Source organism: Cervus elaphus, chromosome X (genome assembly GCF_910594005.1).
Source record: "Cervus elaphus chromosome X, mCerEla1.1, whole genome shotgun sequence".
Taxonomy (NCBI): Eukaryota; Metazoa; Chordata; class Mammalia; order Artiodactyla; family Cervidae; genus Cervus; species Cervus elaphus.
Genome location: NC_057848.1, coordinates 109,887,086 through 109,908,511, shown reverse-complemented (window position 1 = coordinate 109,908,511; position 21,426 = coordinate 109,887,086). Strand labels below are relative to the sequence as shown.

Below are 21,426 nucleotides of genomic sequence, written 5' to 3'. Positions count from 1 at the left end.
AGAGGGAGGCGACGAAGAAAGGACAGGGACCCACGAGAGAAAAAGAGAGAATAGTAGAAAACCTATTGAAAGACAAAAGACACACTTGCCATCTTTCACCGTCCAAACTACTGACTCCAAAAGACTCTAATTTTAAGGCTGTTTACACCCCTTGCTCCCCCCCTTCCTTTTTTTTCAGTTCACTTGTCTCGGGGAAAAGGGACAGAGCCATGAGTCAAGTCATTTACAAAGAGCACCAGATGAGAGACTCTGAAAATGTGGGTCCACATACCCTCAGGTCTTCTCTTGCCACATCACCCAAGCCTTTGGAATTCTGGCACCCAAACACAAAGGAGGCATCAACAGGGTCTCCCTCTCTGGGCTTCACACTCTCTGCTTTTGAAATAACCTTGTTCATGTGTCTCCTGGGTCACTCCTGCCTCACCAAGTAAGCCCAATACACAGCACTCAGACTTCATCTCATTCCCAATTCCCAGCTCAGTGTCTTTGAGGTATACTGATGAGCACCTTGTACACAAAGCTAGGTCCACACAACCAGAGAAACAGCCCAGTCATAACACCTGAGCAGTCAGACTGTGCACACCAGGTGAAGTGAGAAAACCCATACTTTGAAATCAGACAGAGCCAGAATCTGAGTTGAATCCCACACCTAACTAGCTGTGTGGCATTATGCATATTACCCAACCTCTCTGAGCTTCAGGTTAGTCAGTCATCTTCAAAACGGGGATTCCAGTTCCCCACATGGCAGAATTTTGTGAGAATTAAAAATAGGGTGTTCCTAAACCAACTAGCAACAGTATCTGGCAGGTGGATAAAATGATACTGATAAAATGCAACATCAACTCCTGATTCCTGTCCTTTGGAACACAGGCTGATCTAGACACAATGTTAAAAATAACGTAAAAGAGAAAAACAATGTGGTCCCTGATAGATCTTACAACATGAAAAACAAACACATTGACCAGTGGGATTTATCCAATGTAAGTGGCAAGAGGATTAAAACTCAATGCTATGAGAGAAACTCTTAGGGTGCTGCAAATATCTGGATGGAGATTACAAGGGGCATGCATATATCAGAATTCACTGAACTGCACACTGAAGATTTGTGTACTTTACTATAGGTAAATTCGATCTCAAGAAAAAAATACAAATAAAACCCCAGTGCTAGTTACAAGCTCCTTATACCCTCCAGGCACTCATTGTCCCACTCGAGGCTCTTTTCCAAGCATAGAAGCCCTTCCTCCCTCTTCCTCACTCCAATCCTTATACTTTCTTCCAAGTTCTATGCTTGCTGATTCCAAAAAGACCTTTAACACTAGTTCTGCACTTTGCATGATTCCCTCCCTAAGCACTCATACAAGGCCCTTTGTACCATCTAGCTCAAAAGGACTTGTATAGTTCTAACTGATTTTCCTTTCATTTGTTCATTTACTCATTCTTCTGCTAATCCCAGGTATATATTTTGTCCACCTAACCAGACTGGGCTTCTCAGTGTAAAGAATCACATCTCTTAGAACTCTCAGGTTTCTGGGAGCACCTGGCATAGGGCTGGATCCACAAGAGGGCATTTGTTGAGTGAACATTAAAAGCGAAAAGAGGTCTTACCAGCTGTCATTTATGCATTACCAACAAAGGCTAACTTTTATGGAGAAGAGAAAACTTTAGAGTGGCCACCCAATTGGACAACAGCCATGACCCCCACCTCCCTGCCAGGGCAGTGGCCAGCTTAGAGAAGCAAGATTCCAAGGGACACCGTGAACCTTGTGTTCTGATGAGAGGAGCTGCCATGCAGAAAGAGTCAGTGTGCTCTGTGTTACCACCATGGGCAGAATGAGGACAGGTGGGTGGAAACCTAGGGGGAGGTAGATTTCACCTCAAGATAAGGAAGAACTTTCCATATGCCTGACAGTCCCAACTGTCCTTGGATGGAATGAGCCACCTTGGGAGGAAGGCTGCTTCCCTTCTCTGCAGGCAGGTGTGTATGGAGGCTGAAGAAACACCTGGAAGGGCTGCTGAGGAGGAAACGGGAGCCCAGAATGAAACGTTGGACCAGGGAACCCTCGAGGCCCCTCCTGACTCCAAGTTTCTATGATTCAAGTCTCTGTCTGAATGTGCAAGCACTGTTGGTTCTTTAGCCTCACTTCCTTCATTCATTGAATCCATCACTTAAATAAAACCCATTCAAATCTTCTGCATCCTTCTTATTCCCTGACAATGCCCCTCAACTTCTCTTTCTCCTCTGCCACTACCTCCACCTTCCCTCTCTTTCACCTTAGCCCCCCTGGAACTGACATTGCCCTCCACCATAGTGGGGCTAAGGTGCAGGGAACCAAACCCTCAGAGGCTGAGGTAAGAGTTCTTGGCATCCAAGGGAATGTTCAACATTGAAATTCCCAAGGCAAATTTCTCTGTGCTTCACACAGGTCATGTCCCTGGTAGGATTGCGTAAAAACCTAAAGAGCTGCAGGGCTTCAAAGAGAGGGCCTTGGAGCAAAGAGTGGCCAAAGACATCTGCATCCTGAGTCTCTTCCCTGAGTTGAACACTTATCATGGGGGGCCATGGAGACAAAGGCTTAGTCCCGGAACCAGCACAACTCAAATCCGTTGACTCTCTTTTCTCCTCGTAGGAAGTAGGCATTTTTCCATTCCTGAATCCAGAGGCTCAGACACTGGGAACTAACCTAAAGAAACAACACGAGTCAGACCTGGCAGCTAGAGCAGGAGCCCCCAGCTTGTGGTCCTTCCCCAGCCCGGCGCTTGGCCGTGTCTCCCTAGAGTGTGTATCCACTGTGCTGTTTTTCAGAAGAATATGAGGAACAGTACTCGGAGGCCAGACTTCTGGGGCAGACCTTCCGCTCTGCTGATGAGGCCCCTGAGCCCACCCCCAGCCCAAGGCTCCAGTCTGCCAGGCGTCTGGAGTTTGTACTGATGGTGAGTTGCCTCTTCCCCCACTTGGGAGAGCCAGCATGCAGAGCTTGCCCCACGACCATTGATGGGGGACCTGAAACAACTTTCATTACCCACTGGAAGCTGCTACTTACCTCTGCTCACCAGTAGAGCCATCCCGAGGCCCCACTGAGGTGGGCCCTGCACAGCAGGCATCTGGCCTGGCAGCCTATCCAAAAGCTCTCCTGCCTCCCCGATGAAGCCTCTGACCACCCTGTCTAGACAGCCATCCTGTGGGCACAGCCCATCTCAAGTTGGAAGCACACCCTTCCCATCACCTTCTTTCCCAACAGCCCACAAAATGGCAGCTGAGCGAGGATGAGACTACCATGCAGGGTGTGAGGGCCCCTGAGGCCTCCCTGAGCCTGCCTACCACAGCCGACAAGCAAGCTGCCTGGAATAGCCCCTTTCCTCTGCCCATCCTAGAGGAGAAGCGGTGGCTTCAGTCTTGTCCCACACACTCTGACATCGTGCCCATCAACGTCTCCGGTAGAGTTGCTTAGCATCACCTCTGTTTGCTTCCCTCTATGCCAACTATAGATCATCCTGTCCAAATGCACTGGGTGCTGGGGGAGGGAGCAAGACTTTCTTTGCTACTGGCTCACCCTGCACTGTCAAGATCGTGGATCTCACCAGGGAATGGAGGCATGCTCTTTCTTCACTTTCTACTGGCCCTGCCACGCTAACTGAGACCATTTGATGGCAAAGGAAACTCTCTTACCAGAAAACTCTAAAACTTTATGAATTTGTGTACTCTTTGGAGCATTGTGGAAACTTAGAGTGTATGAGTTATGTTTGGTGTCAGAAGCTGGGTTTGGAGCACACAGATAGGAGTTTCAGGGGACATGTGGGGTTCAGGGTGCTGGTGGTAAATAGTAAGATCAGACAGAGCACAGACCAAGGGCATTGCAGCACTTTGAGTCGTCACTCAGTCTCCTAGTGGGGGTGGGCTTCCTCCTAATGGGCAAGATCAAAGAGGAACCTGGTACTACCTTGAGATGGGAAAAATACTGTACACAGCTCAGCTGGCTTTTTCTCTGGGGACATGTGGAACCCTGTACCATGCCCATTATTAATTCATTCACCACACTTCACCAGCTATAAGTGGAAGAGGAGGAAGGTCAACCATTTCAGAAGGAGATAGGGCCAACAACTTGATGAGATAAAGACCTCCTAACCCAAGGGGACCAGAGGCACCCTGTGAGCCAGCACTGGCCTGTGGTGTGCTGGAAAAAGTTGATGAAGATGATAAGGACAGCTCTGGCCACAGTTGGTGATACTCCCTGGATATGAGGTCATCCATTGCCACTGGTGTCATCTCGGGAAATCAGAGGCAGGAAACAGAGCCCAGAGCCTCAGGAGATGTACCCAAAAGTGTGGGGGCTGAGAGGAAAAGCTCACAAAGTGATGGTGGGCACTTTGTTTTTGAACTTCTACCTTGCCGTCAGTGAGGCTGGCCCTGTGTTTTGTCCACAGAGCCACTTGCTGGGGAGGGGGGTAGCTATGTGTCCATGGGACTAAGAGGGGAGGGTTTGGTTAGCCAGCCGCTGAAAGAGAGACAGTGGTGGGAAGCAGCAAACTTCACTCCACTGCCCTCACCTTGTCCTTGCCCTAGCAACTCCACAGAAGCAAAGACTGAGCTGGTGCTTTGACATAAGTAGATCTCAGTTACCACGCAGGGCGAACTTTGATCAAACGTGATCAGGGGGCTGGAGGGCAGGTTATCTGACTGCTTCCTGGATGCCAGGATGGGGCAATTTCTTGGAGACACTCATTGGCCCAAGTTAAAGCATTCTCTGAGAAAAGATTGCAATCAAACAACATCTAGTCTCAACCTGTCTCTCCACTTCAGGGGTTCTCACCCCAGGTGGTACATCTGAACAATCACCTGGGGAGTCTGAGAAAATGCTTCTACCTGGGCCCTATTCCCAGAGTGTTAAGTGTTCTGAGATGGGGTCCAGTTGTTGGAGTTTGAAAAACCACCCAGTTTATTTTGATATAAAACCAGGGTTGAAAACCACAGCTCTCAGCCACCTAAGACTCACAGGTAACCCCAGGGTGGACCTCTGAATTTCAGCATGCATGCTTTGGAGCTGCGGGTGCCCAGGGCCAAGATGGGAGGGATGGGGAAGAAGGGTCACCTGCCTGAATGCTATTCATTCTCATCGCTACTGCCATCATCCCTTCTCTCTACCTCAGGCCAGTTTCTACCATACTGTGAACAGAAACCAGGATGCACCCAAGTGTCTTTATTTTGGCTACAGGGCAGCAGTTTGATAAACATGCAAGTTTGCGACACTCGTTGTTTAACACAGAGACAGCCGTGAACCCCAAGTCCACCCTGAGGCGGAGGCGGACCATTATTGGATTCTCTAACTATTCCCAGCGAGACCAAGGTGACCCCACCATAGCTGATCCCCCAAACCTTTTCCTTTGCTCACTCTTACCATTTCTGCAACCCAAGTGTTATTGCTGTGATAGAGAACAGGAGTGATTGGGGGAGAGGGGGACTTTGGACATCTTGAAAAAGGCAATATATTAATAGTAATTAAGGATAACCAAAAGCCTTTTGTAAAGGGCAGCAACTGAAAATGGACAGGAGATCTCCAGTCTAATAAATTTGTTATGTTATTGTTTCCCATTTTAAGTAGAATATAGCTATATATGTCAACTTTAGGCGGATAAAGAAGGAAATCATCACTAAAAGTAGCATCTTCACAAAACCATTACTGCCATTAAATGAATGCCATCCAAAAAGCGCAGACCAGAGAAATGTGTACAAATTCTGGCCTCTCCACTTACTAACTGTGAGGCCTTAGCCAAGTTCCCTAACCTCTTTGAGCCTCAGCTTCTTCATCTGTGAATGGGAATGATGATTCCAACCCATGGAGTGGTCGTGAGGATTAGAGTTATTGTATGTAATTTTCCTATCATGTGCCTGGTATATGGTATGTGTTCAGCAAACAGTGGCTGTTATTATAAATTATCATGAGAGTAGTCATCTTCATCGTCATCCTTCATTCATCATAATAATTGTTATGTATATGAGAAAACCTTTGGGGGTTTTCAACATCTGAATGGTTTCCTCACATTGTAAGTTATCCTCACTTTCTCCTGTTGCCAATCTAAAAAGTCAAGAATGCAACCAAACTCTGAACTTTTCAGCTGTGGCATACTCCCAATGTGCTGCTGGAACTGAAGGTCACACTGCTGTCCTTTATCAGTTTGAAAGCCTCTGCTCTCATCTCTGGAGAGGTGAATGCTGAGGGCTGTGGTGGCTTCCTGAGCCTGGGGTGGAAACCTGGGGGGGAAAAACATGGCTGTCCCACATGCTACTTCAGCTCTGAAAGGCATATTCAAAGCTGGAAAGTCAGAGATGTACATATGTCCCCTCCGTCTTGAACCTCCCTCCTATGGCTGATTCATGTTGATGTATGGCAAAAATCCAACCAATGTTGTAAAGCAATCATCCTTCAATTAAAAAAATAATTTTTTACAAAAAGCTGGAAAGTCTTTGGCAGCCATCTGGACAATTCAAGGGCACCCTGTGACTCACTGTGTGATAATGGGTAAGGACTCAACCTCCCCCAGCATCCTCAACTATGGAAAGGAAGAACCAAGGAATTCTGACCAAGCTATTGGCAAATGCTTCTTGACAAAAAATTGGTGATCCCGTCTCTTTGATGACAGCTGCTGCTGGGGGATCCCTAACCATACCACTAACATTCTGTGTTTACCTCCTCCAGGTCACAGCAACAGCCCAGCAGGCAGTGTGGCCCACTCTACCACCTCAGACATCAGGCCCAGCCATTCAGTTCCAGAAAGTGTTCATGGAAGAGTTGCACTCAGTCAGGAAGCTCGGTTCCCAAATCTCACCTCACCAGTATTAAGAAATCCTTCTAGTCATCCGGAAGAACCTCTCCAAGCATGGGGTGCCACAAAACCCCCTGGAATGGAGAACATGGGAATGGTGTATAGCATTCCTGGTTCTTGCAATGGACCAACAGAATCGACATTCTCCGCTTCCTGGAAGGGAGATGCTTTTACCTATGTGACTCCAAGTGCCACCACTCAGAGCAGTCAAGTCAATGAAAATGGAAAAAATCCTTCCTCTGGGAATTCTTGGGTCTCTCTGCATACACTGCCACCTCTTGTTCCTAAGGAGGCTGCTACACTCTTTGTCACTCGTGATATCCCAGCAGGATGCAGTGGGCCTGCTGGCTACTCTCAGCATCCTACTCAACGAAGCCAAGTATCAGAACGACCCTCCAAGATTGGCCTTCTGACCAGTGGTACCTCAAGGCTGGAGACCGGCCCAGGTGGGGCCAGCAGGTTCCGGGAGCGGTCACTGTCTGTACCCACAGATACAGGTACCATGGATGTGGACTATGAGGAGGAGCAGAAGGCCAGTGAAGCCTGTGCCCTACCTTATGCCAGTACGAGTTCTGAGGGCAGTAACAGTGCTGACAACATTGCCTCCCTCAGTGCCCAACAGGAGGCCCATCACAGAAGGCAGAGGTCCAAGAGCATCTCACTCAAGAAGGCCAAGAAGAAGCCTTCCCCTCCAACTCGCAGTGTCTCACTGGTCAAAGATGAACCAGTCCTCTTGCCAGAAGGTGGGTCAGTACTACCCAAGGACCAGAGGCCCAGGAGCCTTTGTCTATCCTTGGAACACCAAGGACATCACTCATCCCACCCAGATACTCAGGGTCACCCAGCTGTGCCAACCTTCAAAGACCCAGAAGGTACACAATTCGCCCATCACTGGTATCTTACTGACTGGAAGTCTGGTGACACCTACCAGTCCTTGTCCAGCTCCAGCACTGCCACTGGCACCACAGTCATTGAATGCACCCAAGTTCAGGGCAGCTCAGAGTCTCTTGCTTCCCCTTCCACTTCCAGAGCCACGACGCCTTCCCAACTTTCCATCGAGGTGGAGGCCAGGGAGGTATCCTCACCAGGAAGGCCTACTGGGCTGATGTCACCATCCAGTGGATACTCCAGCCAGTCAGAGACACCAACACCCACTGTCTCCATGTCCTTGACCCTGGGCCACTTGCCCCCTTCAAGCAGCAGTGTCCGGGTGCGTCCAGTGGTACCTGAGAGGAAGTCATCACTACCCCCAACATCACCAATGGAGAAAATGTCCAAGTCACGGCTATCGTTTGACCTACCATTGACCTCTTCAACCAACCTGGATCTGTCTGGGATGAGTATCTCAATCCGAAGCAAAAACAAGGTGAGCCAGCATCACTCAGATACAAATTTTGGGGCCAAGCTGGCCCAGAAAACTAGCCCCAACCAGCCAATCATGCCCATGGTTACTCAGTCTGACTTACGTTCTGTTCGCCTGAGGTCAGTCAGCAAGTCTGAGCTGGAAGATGACATTGAGAGCCCTGACTATGCTGAGGAGTCAGGAGCTGAAGTCTTTACCTTGCCAGAGAGGAAGATGAAACCTCCCATAGCCGAGAAGCCCCCTCTGGCCCGAAGGCCTCCAAGCTTAGTCCACAAGCCACCATCTGTCCCCGAGGAGTACCCACTAACTTCGCCTACCTTGGCTATGACTCCTAAGAGTTCAATTCAGCACATAAGGCCACTGCCTCAAGATATCTACACAGTGGTGCGGAAATCAAAGTCCTCCAGCTTCCCTGAGAGCAGAAGCCCAGGGGAGTCCACAGCACCCTCATCTCTTGTTTTCACGCCTTTTGCCAGTTCCTCTGGTGCTTTCTTCTCAGGAACACAGCAACCTCCCCAGGGAAGTATGGAGGATGAGGGCCCTAAGGGGAGAGCCCTGCCTGAAAGAATTAGCCTCCAGAGCCAAGAGGAAGTTGAGAAAAAGAAAGGCAAGATTCCGCCTCCTGTACCAAAAAAGCCCAGCGTGCTGTACCTGCCTCTCACTTCACCCACGGCTCAAGTGGAGGCCTATGTGACTGAACCAAGACTGCCCCTCAGCCCCATCATCACCCTGGAGGAAGATGCCAAGTGTCTCCCAACTGATGACCACCTGCCATCTACTGGTACAAGGATGACCTCAATGCCACAGTCCAACAGTGAAAGGGAAGCAAGTCCTCCAGGTTAGTAAAATGTCTGTGGGCTTTTCCTTTCAATCCCAGAAGAGACAAGAGTGAGGATGGGGTGCCAGAGGCAGAAGCAAATGCCCCCAGAAAATGAGCCTGATCCCAGGGTGACCAAATCAAGAGGGGACACCTCTTGAGGTTTGAGTTACTCTAAATTGGTCTCACTGCCCTTGGGATCAGGACTGATCCGAGGGTCAGGGGGGTTTCCACAGCGATCAGTGGAGTATGGGACAGTATGGAACAGTATACCCTGGAACCCCCAGTGGTGAACTAATGAAATCAAACTAGGTCTCAGCACCCTAGGACCTTAGGAACCCATCTTCCTCCTCAGGCAGGCATCTCCTGCCCTAGGAACAGTCTCTCCATCTCACTAGACAGCACTTTTCACCAGCTTCCACTAAATTTAGTTTCATTCATGGGATTAAGTACCCTCCCAGTCTGAGTTCAAGTGCCATAGCAGGCTGGTGGGCTTCAAGCAGTGTAATATTTTACCACCAGCAGCTTCTCTTAGTGTTTTCTAGAGGAAAGGGGGTCACTTTCTTGGATGGTTCGAGCCTATCTCTGCCTGGAACCATAAGACCAAGCTAGATGATATTTCTTATCCTTTTGGGTTTTTTTTTTTTTTTCTTGTCTTTTTTTGCTTTAACTGTGGTAAAATACACATAATGTAGAATTTACCATCTTAACCATTTTGAGGGCTTCCCAGGTGGCACTAGTGGTAAAGAACCTACCTGCCAATGCAGGAGACAGAAGAGATATGCGTTCAATGACTGGGTCAGTAAGATCCCCTGGAGGTGGAAATGGCAAGCCACTCCAGTATTCTTGCCTGGAGAATTCCATGGACAGAGGAGCCTGGTATGCTCTAGTCCATAGGGTTGCAAACAGTTGGACAAGACTGAAGCAACTTAGCATGCATGCAACCACTTTTAAGTGCACAGTTCAGTAGGTGTCAAGCACATTTATAGTGTTGTGCAACCATCACCACCATTCATCTCTGGAACTCTCTACATCTTGCAAAATTGAAGTCAGTACCCAGTCAACAATAACTACCCATCATCCTCTCCCCCCAGCCCCTGGCAACCACTCTTCTACTTTCTGTCTCTATGAATTTGACTCCTCTAGGGACCACATGTAAGTGGAATTATATACTATTTGTCTTTTGATGACTGGCTATTTCATTTAACATAATGTCCTCCAGGTTCGTCTGTGTTTCTCATCCTTTTTGAAACGCTTAACACAAACATCAAAATTTTATGGCCTTCCTTAAGCTGAATTGGATTTTCAACATAAGTTAAATCATTGTAACTGAAACAAGCAAACAAATCAAAGCCACAAGTAATTTTAGAATCTGCTTCCTCAAACTCCACAGGCTCCCTCTGAGATTCAGATAGGTCCCACTTCCACCCACTGGTTGAGTCATTGCTTTAGATTGTTCTCAGCTCCTTGAGTTTTAAAAATGATACAGTTAAAACAAGAGAATGCTCAGGCAACCTGAGCATTGTTGTAATGGAAAAGGCACGAGAAAACAGGGACCCAGGCTGGTCTTCATCACTCCCTCCACATTGCGCAGGCCAAATCACTAACCTTTGGAACATCTTGTTCTCTGCAGAATGGAAACAGCAAGTCTCTGCCCTGCTGCCCTCCCAGAGTTGCTCTGAACATCAGATGAAATACATCTGAGAATGTGCTTTGTCCTAATGATTGTGGTCAAAGTAATTCTTTCTGGTTTTTATGCCTAGGGAGTTCGATGGAACCAAGCACTGAAGAAAAAAGTGTAATCAGTGATAAAACAGCCGAATGGATTGCAGAAGATGATGATGACGTGTTTGTGGCTTCACGTACAACTGAAGATTTATTTACTGTGATCCACAGGTCTGGACCAATTTCTTTAATTCCCATTATAATTGCCTTCTCTCCTTATACCAGAAGAAAAACTGCTACCTCTAAGCATTAGAGTGGAAACTGGAGACTAAGTTCAGATGTCCACGTATGTGAACACAGACCAGGGCCTCACATCTCTGATTCACTGACATCTTCGGGTGAAGTGGAGGAGGGGCAGGCAGGGAAGGGAGGACCAGGTGCGGAGTGAGAGGCCCCTCGTCTCTTAGCAACCACATGGCCTATTGTGGCTCCATCTGCTCTCTCACAGCTCTGCCTACAGTCAGAGACGTTTAACCCTTCACAGAATTCCTGTACCAAAAAAAAAAAAAAAAAACCTCATCAAAAAGTAAAGTGGGACACCAGGCTGAGCATCAAAGTAGGAACTTAGCCAAAGGATGACCACACGGGGACCCAGTTATTGGACTGGGGCACAAAGCAGGGATTCAATAGTGAGGAAACTGGAAAGAGCCCAGTTACTGGAGTTGGAGCACAAGTTCAGAACAGGATCAGCTCCCAGACTGTCTTGATTCAGAGTCACTGAGCTACTAGCCTTGACTCCTTAAATTCTTCCTTGGTCCCAGAACCTGGGCAGGACTGAGCCAGTAGGCACAGGCCCAGTGACTCCATACATGGACATTGAAAGGAGTATAGGGACAGGAGGAACTCTGAGGACTTGGCAGAGAAAGAGAAAGCTGGTAGTACAACTGCTCACAAAGCTCCCAGTTTGTTCCCAGGTCATGTCACTGACACTCATGACACTATATGAAGCAGTAGAAAATGTTTGCGCATGAATTCACTGAAAGCACACTTTCTCTTATTTAGGTCCAAAAGAAAGCTGCTTGGCTGGAAGGAACCTGGTGAGACCTTTGCTGGCAGCAGCCGACCAAGCTCCCACTCACCAGTAAGGAACCCACCTGAGTCTCCGGTCAGTGAGTTGGCTGCCTCTGCAGGGTCAAGCGGCAGTGCCAACCTAGATGCTGGCAGAAATGATGATTTCAAGGCCTTGCTACAGAAGAAGGGAAGCAAGGCAACTCCAAGGTCCCGCCCCTCAGCAGCCGAACTGCTGAAGACCACTAACCCACTGGCTCGGCGAATTATTGCACAATTTTCAAAAGACTACAAAACCCCTGATAACCCCAGTACCTAAGCCCTGGGTTCAGCAAGCAAGGTTTAGTTACTAAACTTGAGTAGAGAAGGGGGAAGAGGAAAAGAGGGTTTTGAAAAAGAACATAACAAAAAAGCCTGCATTTCTTTGACGTTAACTTACACTCTGGACAGCAGGAGAGAGGCCACATCTAGAACTAAATTTATCAGGCACTTTAATCATCTTCAGACATTTTACATTTTCCTACTTAAAATCTTGCCATTACTGAGTACAAATTTTCTCCTTATTTCCTCCAGTGGTATGCACTTAGAAGAAATTCTCAGATGCAAGGGCACACGTGCCATCTTTTCAACCAATCACCAGACTGCTCCATCCCTGGCTCCTGTCACTGAGGGGCGCAGTGAGAGAGCAGTTTGAGGGCTGCCAAACCCAGGGGATATAGGGTGCCAATGCTGATTATTCACTTTCCCATCAAGGCCCTGATGACCTTGTGTGGAGAAACAGAAGGACTCTAATGCCTCTTCAACCACAGTATAACTCTCTCCCATGAGAGGTTTGCAGGTGTGCACTTATTTCGGCATGGGGTTGATTGGATGGCTTTTGTAGTGCAAAATATGAATGTGACTCTGTCCTGAACTTCATGCCTTTTTCAGTTTGATTGTCTACACGGAGATCAGGGTGATGAGTTTCAGTAAACATATAGACCTCCCCCTCCTCACTCCTCTGCTAGAAAAGATCAGAACTGGGTTGCTTTGGATGAACCAAGCTCAGTCAACAAACAAGGCAGTCATCTGTTCACTCACATCTACCCAAGGTAACTCACACATGTGCTTTGAGATCCTTCAAGTGTCTGCCACCAACGATAGCTAGTGTCTGTGCCCAGCTCATGCTGCATTTGAAGAACTCTGGTTTCATTTGCATATAGCATTCATTACATGAAGTCATTAGCTGAAGGAAGAGCATCTTCAGAGGCTCAAGGAGGAGAGAAAGTAAGTGTAGCTTGCCCACCACCATTCAGTTCAGATTGTGGTTTGTGGTTGGTTTTATTTTGTTTGAAGGAAATCTTCCTCTGTTCCCAAGCCGAGAACATACACACTAAAAGGATAGATCGAAAATCTGAAAGGCAGCCTTGCAAGTTACTGTGGTCCATAACCCCCCAAAAAAGGGCTACTTTTTGCCATTTAGGTTCTGCTGTTTGACCAGTTTTCAATTAACCATGCTAGGGGAGAAAGTAAGAACTTTGTTAAATAGGATGCTGACAGAGCACCAGAACAATCATTGTGACCCCTTCCCCCCACCCCCTACCAAAGCTTATAGACACTAACTATTCTTGTCAGTTCAATTTTCTAAGCAAAGCAAGAACCGTGATTCATTTGATTTTCATATGTCTGGTTTCTGAGAGGTTGAGGGGGAAAACAGACAGCTTTGAACCAAGAAAACTGGCTGACCAATAATGGAAAATTAATTGTCCGCCATTCCCAAGAGGGAAAAAAAGTCAAATGAAATTCACAAAGAGGGTATCCTGACCTCTTCCTCCTTCACCCTCTACCCAACAGATTCATTGGTCAGCCTCTTGGAGGATGTGGAAACGTCCCCCCAGAGACAAGCAGATCTTGATTTTGATAGGTCTCAATAAGAAGCAAACCCTTTAGCCCAGCTGCCCACACAGCAGACAGAGCAGCTGGAAAACCACACTAAGTGCTGAGGGGACTTGGGCCTCTCACAGAGAAGGCCTAGGCCTGGGCCCTTGGTTGGTACAGTTTGGAATTCTAGACTTCTGAGTACAGACCAGGCCCATCCACTCCCTTACCATTAGCACCTCCCCCTGATTTAGACAGAAGCTACTTCAAATAATAGACAGTTACCAAAAGCTCAGTTGCTTTTGAAAGCATTCCAACTAGTTGGTTCAAAGGCCCTGACCAGATTTCAGAGGTTTTGCCTGAAGTAAAATAAGATTCATTCCTAGTCTTAATTTATATACAAATACCACACTTGTCTGCCCTCGACTCAGAATTTCAAAGGACAGAAACATTTTCCTCTGTGGGGGAAATGGAGTGTTCGTTCTTTTGCCTAACAAACGTGAAAGACTGCCTGGGCCGTCTACTCTTGAACCATTATGAGCTATAAAACAGAGTATGAGACTCACATCGTATAGGACTTGTTACTTCTGCTGACTTTTTTGGAAGCTTCTTGTTTGCCACTTTTGTCTCTCCCCTCATTTTGCTGCCTCTGGTGGTTTTCCCCAAAGATTCTAAAGCCGAATACCCAGACATCTTGACGTTTTTCAATTACCCTGTCTTGCTTTCCTCTGCAATATTCTGCATGCCTGCAATTTTTAGAAAGTCTTATACATCTTTACTATGGCCCTCCAATACCCAGTGTTGTTCCCATTAGCAGAAAAGGATTCGGGGCAGAGATGGTGTGGTCAGAGGTAACATTGAGGACTGGTAATAATCATTTAATATTGCAACAGGTGGACCTAGTCCTAAACAAACAACCAAACTATAGAATTTCTGTCAATCTTTGATGAACATCATACCAGACAGCTCTCCTAGTCCTAGCACTCAACGTTTTGCTTCCCCTTGTTTATCATAACACCAACTCTGTCTCCCATCCAGGCACAAGCCGCAGTGTTTGCTGCCTTCTGCACCTACTCTGCCAAGACTAGAGAAGAGAGGCAGAAAGCCCCTTCCAGTAAGGCTTTCAGAAAACCCACTGTTGCCACTATTACTTGTGTGAATAAAAATAATAATTTTGGAAGGTGGAATACAGAAGGGATTCAGATGAAATGAAGTTAGCCCCAGGAAATCAACTTCCTATTCAAGTTGTTTCTGTCCCTTTGTTTCCTCTGATTCCAACTAATAGCAGCAGGATTCTCTGCTGGACTGACTTCTGTCTAGTCAGGGGTAGAGGTAGTCATCCCCAGGGGAGGAGGTTAATCGGTAGCTAAGAGCACTTTGCCCTTGGTGGGTATTCATTATGTGTTTGTGGTTCAAAGGTTAAGGGTGGAAAACAAGTCATTCTCAGCACAACGGGAATCTTTGCTGCTGTCTCTTGTCCTTTGCCTGCCTCAGTCTCTCACCTGGGTCTCCCACCTGGCCCCAACTTGTCCCTCAGTACGTATTCCTGTGAACTGCATCCCTAGCCAACAGCTCACCCTTTAAAGAGGCAAGATCATAGGAAGCAAAAAAGCTCATGCTAGCTTACTGATCTGGAAACATTACCTTGAATGTACAAAGACAGAGGAGAGTCTGCAAGGCTCTTATAACAGGAGTGTCACCAGACACCCATTTTAATTCTCCAGTGACATAGGTTGTGATCCCACAAGACCCATCAGTTTGAGCAGATCTGTCCATGCACCTGCTCTCTTCCTCATCAACAAACTATTCCCTAAAAAGACAAGTTCGTAGTCAGTGCTCTGTCCCTCCAGTACAGCCTTCAGTTATCACCAAGTATGTAACACAATGGCCAGCCTTCACTTTAATATGATTTGCCAGGGCCAGGGCTAGAGTGGGGTGAGTGAGGCACCTGGGGTGCAAAATTTAAGGAGGCACCCACTCTCAGGGCCATGTAAGTGCCTTACCCTAATCCCGGCCTTGCAATTTGCACTCTGTAAAGTAATATCAATTTAACTTCTTCCTACGGACATGTACGTTTCTTCTGATTTGAGGGGGGGAGGATAACTCCCCATCTGTTGTTGCACCAAATGTTTCATTGCCATCAATTTTTCCATGGTTCTAAACCTTTGTATGCCTATACATCAAAGACTCTTCAATATTATCAGAAAACATGGCTGATTTCTAAGTAACCTGCTCCAAGTGGCAAGTTAGCACTCATTTCAGTAGGAATACTGACAGGGACAGCCCTTCAGCAAAATAGTGAATGAGTTGGAGGTCTGTCATTGGCATCCTCTGTCTTCTCTTTCTGCTCCATTCCCCCCAGACCTTACTTCTTGGTACCAACTCTCCTGAATGCCTCCCCGTTTGTCCTCCTCCTTGCTAAGGAAAGCATGCTCTCAGGAAAGGAATAAATTCCTTTTCTTTGAGATTATAAGGCTTACGGAAACCTCTTTGGGGGGTCATTTGCATTTTAACAGGGAAAAAGCCTTAAGCCAAAGGAATGATGTTCTACTTGTAGAATTTTAGGCATCTATCAGTTACAGAAGTATATTTTTCACCATGGAAAGGTCAAATTCACTGATAACTAATTCCTAAATATAGAAAATATAATCTCCTGGAACTATCTGAGTAAATTGCTGATGGTCAATTAAATTCTCATTCTCAGTGCTGTTCAGTATAGTTTCTACCAAGGGAGTCTCAGAAATGGCTACTCAAGACACTAAAAAGGCCTACATAATTCTTATTGTACCTTAACATTTTTACACAAATGCAATTATTACTACTTAAAAAACATAAGGATTTAAAGAGTTTGTGAAAATGTGTCTTGTTTATGAAAGGTGAAACTGTCCAGTAAGTGCCAGATCAGTGTCAGCCATCTGGTATCAGTAGTGATTATTAAACTTCCTCAAGGTGCAACTTTACTGCACGCAGCCTCGACCCCAACCCTTATCTGTGTTTTGTGCTACCACTTTCTCTTGGTGTGAGAATGAGACCAGATCTATTCCAGAGTACGGTCCCTCCAAAGCTTTTGTGTGTATTTCAGCTATAAGTGACTAAACTATTACGGATTTAAAATGATGAGAGAGTGAGAAAGAGATGCAAAGAGCTAACTTTGTGAAAGGGCGGCAAAAATGATAAGGATTTTAACAAGGATACGAAATAAATTTTTTAATAATCTGAAACATTTTGTAGAGGAATACAGTAGGAAATGGTCATAGGCACACATTTGAGGCACTTTTAATAAGTTTAGCAAAAAATTTTGCATAAGTAATGAGTTATGTGAAATATATATCTACTTCTGTTCAGTAAAGCCCAAAATCTAGGCCAGTGGTTCTCAAAGCATGGTCCCAGGACCAGCAGCAGCAGTATCCGAATAGTGTATGTCTGCGTGTGTGTGTGTGTGTGTGTGTGTGTGTGTGTTCTAGTGATGTTACTTCTTCAAGCTCCTGAGTCATTATAGCCACGACTCCAAATGATTCTAGCCTTTCCTATCTTTTCTGCTGTCATTACATTACATGATCAATCTCCGGCCATGTGACTTATGTTATCATGTTCGTCAGATAATATGTTTATTTGGTGTTAAGTAATTATCATATTGAATCAACTACTTGCTCAACCTGCAGAAACTTTTGATTTGACTTAGCCAGCACATCTGGCCTGTTTTTGGTTTAAAAACGATTTTTTAATCCACAAATAGGAAAAAGAAAAGGTGTTACATTTGTTTGGTACTGCCGACCCTTAAATGTCTATCTTCCCTGTGGTGGCTATTCTCTAGGGAGGTTCTTATAGAAGTAGATTTGATTTTTAAGACTTTGCATATTTGTGGAATTTGATATCAACAAATCTGCAAAAAATTCTGAACTGCAGCAACTAGTTAACTACTCTTTCTTTATTCCTTATGTGGTGTTGAGCTCTCTTTAATGTCCAATTTTACAAAATGTTCTGCATGCAAACTCAGCATTGTGCCCATTGTACAAGTCACCGGACACTCATCTCCTCCTCCATATGTATGATGGTGAAGAAATAGCAACATGTATGTTCTTACCTCTCCTAATCAATTGTAAATTACAAATCTTTTCATTAATTTTTAAATGAGATATATTTACTCTGGCTAGTAGTTAAAATTTTATTCTTTTTATTATATTTCATTGCTACTTTTTTCTACTGACTCCAGAGCTTACTTTGGGGATTATCTCTTATTTCTAGATTGTTGTATTGATCTTATTTCTATATTTATCTGTAGTCATGGAATGTTAGTGCTGAAAGGGACCAACCTCTCCTCTTACAGATGAGGAAACTGAGTCCCAGAAAGTTAAATAACTTACGCAAGGTCATGCAGTGGCAGGGCCCAGCCTCAATCCCAGTTCTCCTGCCTCTGGGCCCAGTGTTTTTTCATCCAAATCACTGCATTTATGGAAGACCCACAGCTGGCTTCTACTATTATGATACATGAATTTCCCAGGTATGTCAGTGAATAATATATGTGCTTTAGGGAAAATGTTCAAGAGTTCTTTAGTTCATGAATCCAAAGACAAATCTTATTTTCAGTATAGAAACATTCATTTCCCTCCAGATTAAATATATGTGCCCTACTCTTTACAGTGGATGTTTTCTCTAAGAGTTATTTGAAAAACTGACTTTTTATAGATCAAATTCCATGTTTTAGGAGAGAAGCTTCTTACAGAAGGGCATCTTCTGGTGACTTCTTTTGAAAAATGAAAAATGCTCTTGTCCATATCCCTAATGCCTCTATTTTCTTTTTCAGTGTGAATTTTTGTAACTGGTATTTATTTAAAGTAGGGCAAACCAATATAGACTTTCCTAGAATCTACTTTATTCTTCCTTTATTAAACTTTACAAGGTAGTTTCAGACTGTTAGATGTTCATGAGATACTTAGTTATGTTCTAGAAACTTCTTGATATTTTATCAATCCCTGGGCTCAAGCTCTATCTCAATTTTATCAAACAATAACTGAATTTTCTCATCAGTACTGAGCTCTGCATGCTGTTTTCCAGAACATGCTTTGCCTAATGTTCCTTATCATGACTCTCTCTTTAGCTATTCTCAGGCTTCCTTCCAAAGCTCTTGTGTACCTCACTAGTGTGGTTTAGTGGAGTTGCAGGCAGTACTCGTCAGAAGTAGTGGTGTTTTCAGTTATCCCATTGTTCCAGTCCTTCTCCTGAACCTGCTCTGGTTTCCCTTTTCATATACTCAGAGATTGGTGGGAGTTTCCTCTTCATCTAGACCAAGGTTTGACAAATTGTTACTATAAAGGTCCAGATAGTAACTCTTTCAGGCTTTGTGGGCAAGGAACTCTGTGGGCGAGGAACAGATGGTCTCTGTAGCATAGTCTTCTTCTTTGTTAGTGTTTGTTTGCTTGCTTTACAACACTTTAAAAATGTAAATACCATTCTTAGCTCTTGGGCTATACAAAGCTGCAGACTGAAATTGGCCTGCCTGTCATAGTTTCCTGACTCCTGGGTTGGGATTTCTGTGACCCACGTGATGACTGGGTTGTGTGCTGGGTGATGTGCACACTGCCCTTCCATTTACTTCAATGTCAGACTCACCTGCACAGAGGTGGGTAGAAAGGCGTTGCACTTGCCAACCAGTACTCTGTGACAGATGCCCTTCATAGACTCTCTCAGTTTGTCTCTGTCTCTGTCCCTGTCTCTAACTACCTCAGGGTAGAACCCTCATTCTTTTCTCCAGATCTCCTGTACTGGTTATCTAATGTGCCTCTGCTTCCTCAAGTGTGGGTTAAGCTGGCAGGAAAGAATGGTTTTTTGAGTTTTCTTATTTCGTTCATTCCAAACTATGGTCGGGGACCCCTGGCCCAGCTCATCAGTCCCACTTTGCCCAATACTTCCATCACGTGTTCAGGGCCATCTCTGGAAAGTCTGGTGGCCCAGGCCATGAGATTCCAGTTCAATCTACAGTTTCCTAGGAAAATTGCCAGCTCTCTTGGTTCCAATGGCTGGTTTTAAAATCTGAAATGTCCATGTGCCTATTTTAATGTGATTTGGACTTGTTCTAGACTCAGCCCCAGCAATGAAACCAGTGAGGTATGGAAGATGTTCTATGTCCACAGTTTTCCCCTGCCTAAACCGCCTGCATCCCTGACCCCCAGTCCCAGGAATAGGCTCCTTGGGATGCCCCATGCAGCACCACAGCCAGCAGGCATTCAACACACTGCCACCTCCTGTTTTCTGAACCTCTAAAAGGATTCCTTAAAGCTCCTCCACATCTCTGTTCATCTCACTCCTGTCTCTACCTCTCATGCTGCTTGGGAGCATAAAGCTCAGTTTCACACTTTCACATTTGCTCGTATAAATATTGGAGGATACGAGTGAATAACAAGTTATGTGCCTGTGTGTGAGAACATGGTTTCTCCACCTGGACTGTGATGGTCCCATTTGCTGGTGTATCTTACACACACACACACACACACACTGTCCAGTTCTCTAATCAGTTCTCTGGTCCAGTTCCAGGTCTGATGGGGCTGGTCAAGGAGTAGGGGATAGTGGGGGCTCCTGAGACATTTCCCTTTTCTTGTCTTTTGTCAATAAACCTTCTTTCCATTGGCTTATGCTCACTTCTCCCAGGAAGCCATTTGAAGATACTCCTCTGGGGCAGTTTTGGACAGGCCAACATACAGAGAGCTAGGACTTTAATCCTGTATGAATTCTGTCACTTAGACGTATCTCTCAGGCTGCAGGATTTTTTAAATCTAAGAACTTTGTTTCTGGGGACCTTTAGTTTGCTTTCTGTCATTTGAGCCCAGGGATTTACCCACTTACTGAAATCTACATTTTTAAAAGATCAGAGACACCAGTAACTTTAGGATTTCCCTATTTAAAAGCATTCATGAAACAGTTCCTTTCTGCCTTTTGATTAGGATTTCCAGCCTTGAGGGAACCAGGCTTGTACTCTGGACTCTAAAGCAGCAAAAGTAGCACACTTGCCAAAAGCAAAATGAGGAAGGAGGATTGACTAGTCGTACTCTGCAGTCAGGAGGACTTTTGTTAAGTTAGTGCTTACCATTCAGTGCTTACTGAGTGGGTGTGATGCGCTCTAGAAAAATAAGGGAGATAGGAACTTGCAGACCAATATCCTAAACTGAAAGACAGTGATGAGGCAGTTCCCCCAGTGATGAGAATGTATCCCTGGATGAAATTTCAAGAAGCAACATAAACTAGGAGAAGAGTGTCATCTCAGTCTTTTTGGAATTACAACACAGAATGGAAGGGAGCCCTCTGTGGGGTGATATTACAAAGGGTCTTGTTTGTCTTTCTTTCTTTTTCTTTTTTCCTTAAAAAAAAAAAAGCATTCCTTATTGGCTTGCTACCAGCAATTGAACTGTATTCTTTATATAGCTAGAGCTGTTTGTGTCTTCTTAAAATAAACTTTTTCTGTTAAAATCATTTTCTGTTTCATCCTCTGGTTCTTATTGTAGCAATTATTCATTTATCCAGATACTAGTTTGTGAGTACCTTTTCCCAACAACACAAGTATGGGTCCCACAAACATGAGCTTTGATTCTCACAAACCCCCGAGAGCCCAAAACAGATATGCAGGACAGTGTCTTACAGAAACATAACCCATCCATCTGTGAATCTACGTTATATGGGCAGGGAATCCATGCTTGAGGACTTTGTCTCAGGAATTCTCATTCAACTACTCCTGGAAGCAACAAGGGGTCTCAGACAGACACAGCTCTGGTGAAGTGGGCAGCAGTCACCAGGCTCCTGAGGGGAGGAGGTTGCCATAGCAACTGTGCTCAGGGCATGCACTCCC

The 21,426-nt window shown here is 45.5% G+C and overlaps 1 protein-coding gene across 13 annotated transcripts in view; it reads left to right on the top strand.

The window, feature by feature from the left end:
• The window catches only part of NHSL2 (NHS like 2), a 307,579-nt gene extending 286,526 nt beyond the window's left edge, over positions 1 to 21,053 (top strand). For 7 of the 13 annotated variants that reach the window (XM_043896854.1, XM_043896853.1, XM_043896856.1 and 4 more), the window contains 6 exons: positions 2,804 to 2,931; positions 3,240 to 3,435; positions 5,211 to 5,342; positions 6,693 to 9,020; positions 10,763 to 10,895; positions 11,727 to 21,053. In XM_043896854.1, the coding sequence (XP_043752789.1) occupies positions 2,804 to 2,931; positions 3,240 to 3,435; positions 5,211 to 5,342; positions 6,693 to 9,020; positions 10,763 to 10,895; positions 11,727 to 12,051 (3,242 nt within the window). In that variant the 3' untranslated portion in view covers positions 12,052 to 21,053. The remainder of the gene's footprint in view (positions 1 to 2,803; positions 2,932 to 3,239; positions 3,436 to 5,210; positions 5,343 to 6,692; positions 9,021 to 10,762; positions 10,896 to 11,726) is intronic. The other 6 variants (XM_043896864.1, XM_043896863.1, XM_043896860.1 and 3 more) reach the window with 2 other exon arrangements.
• The last annotated feature ends 373 nt before the right edge of the window (positions 21,054 to 21,426 follow it).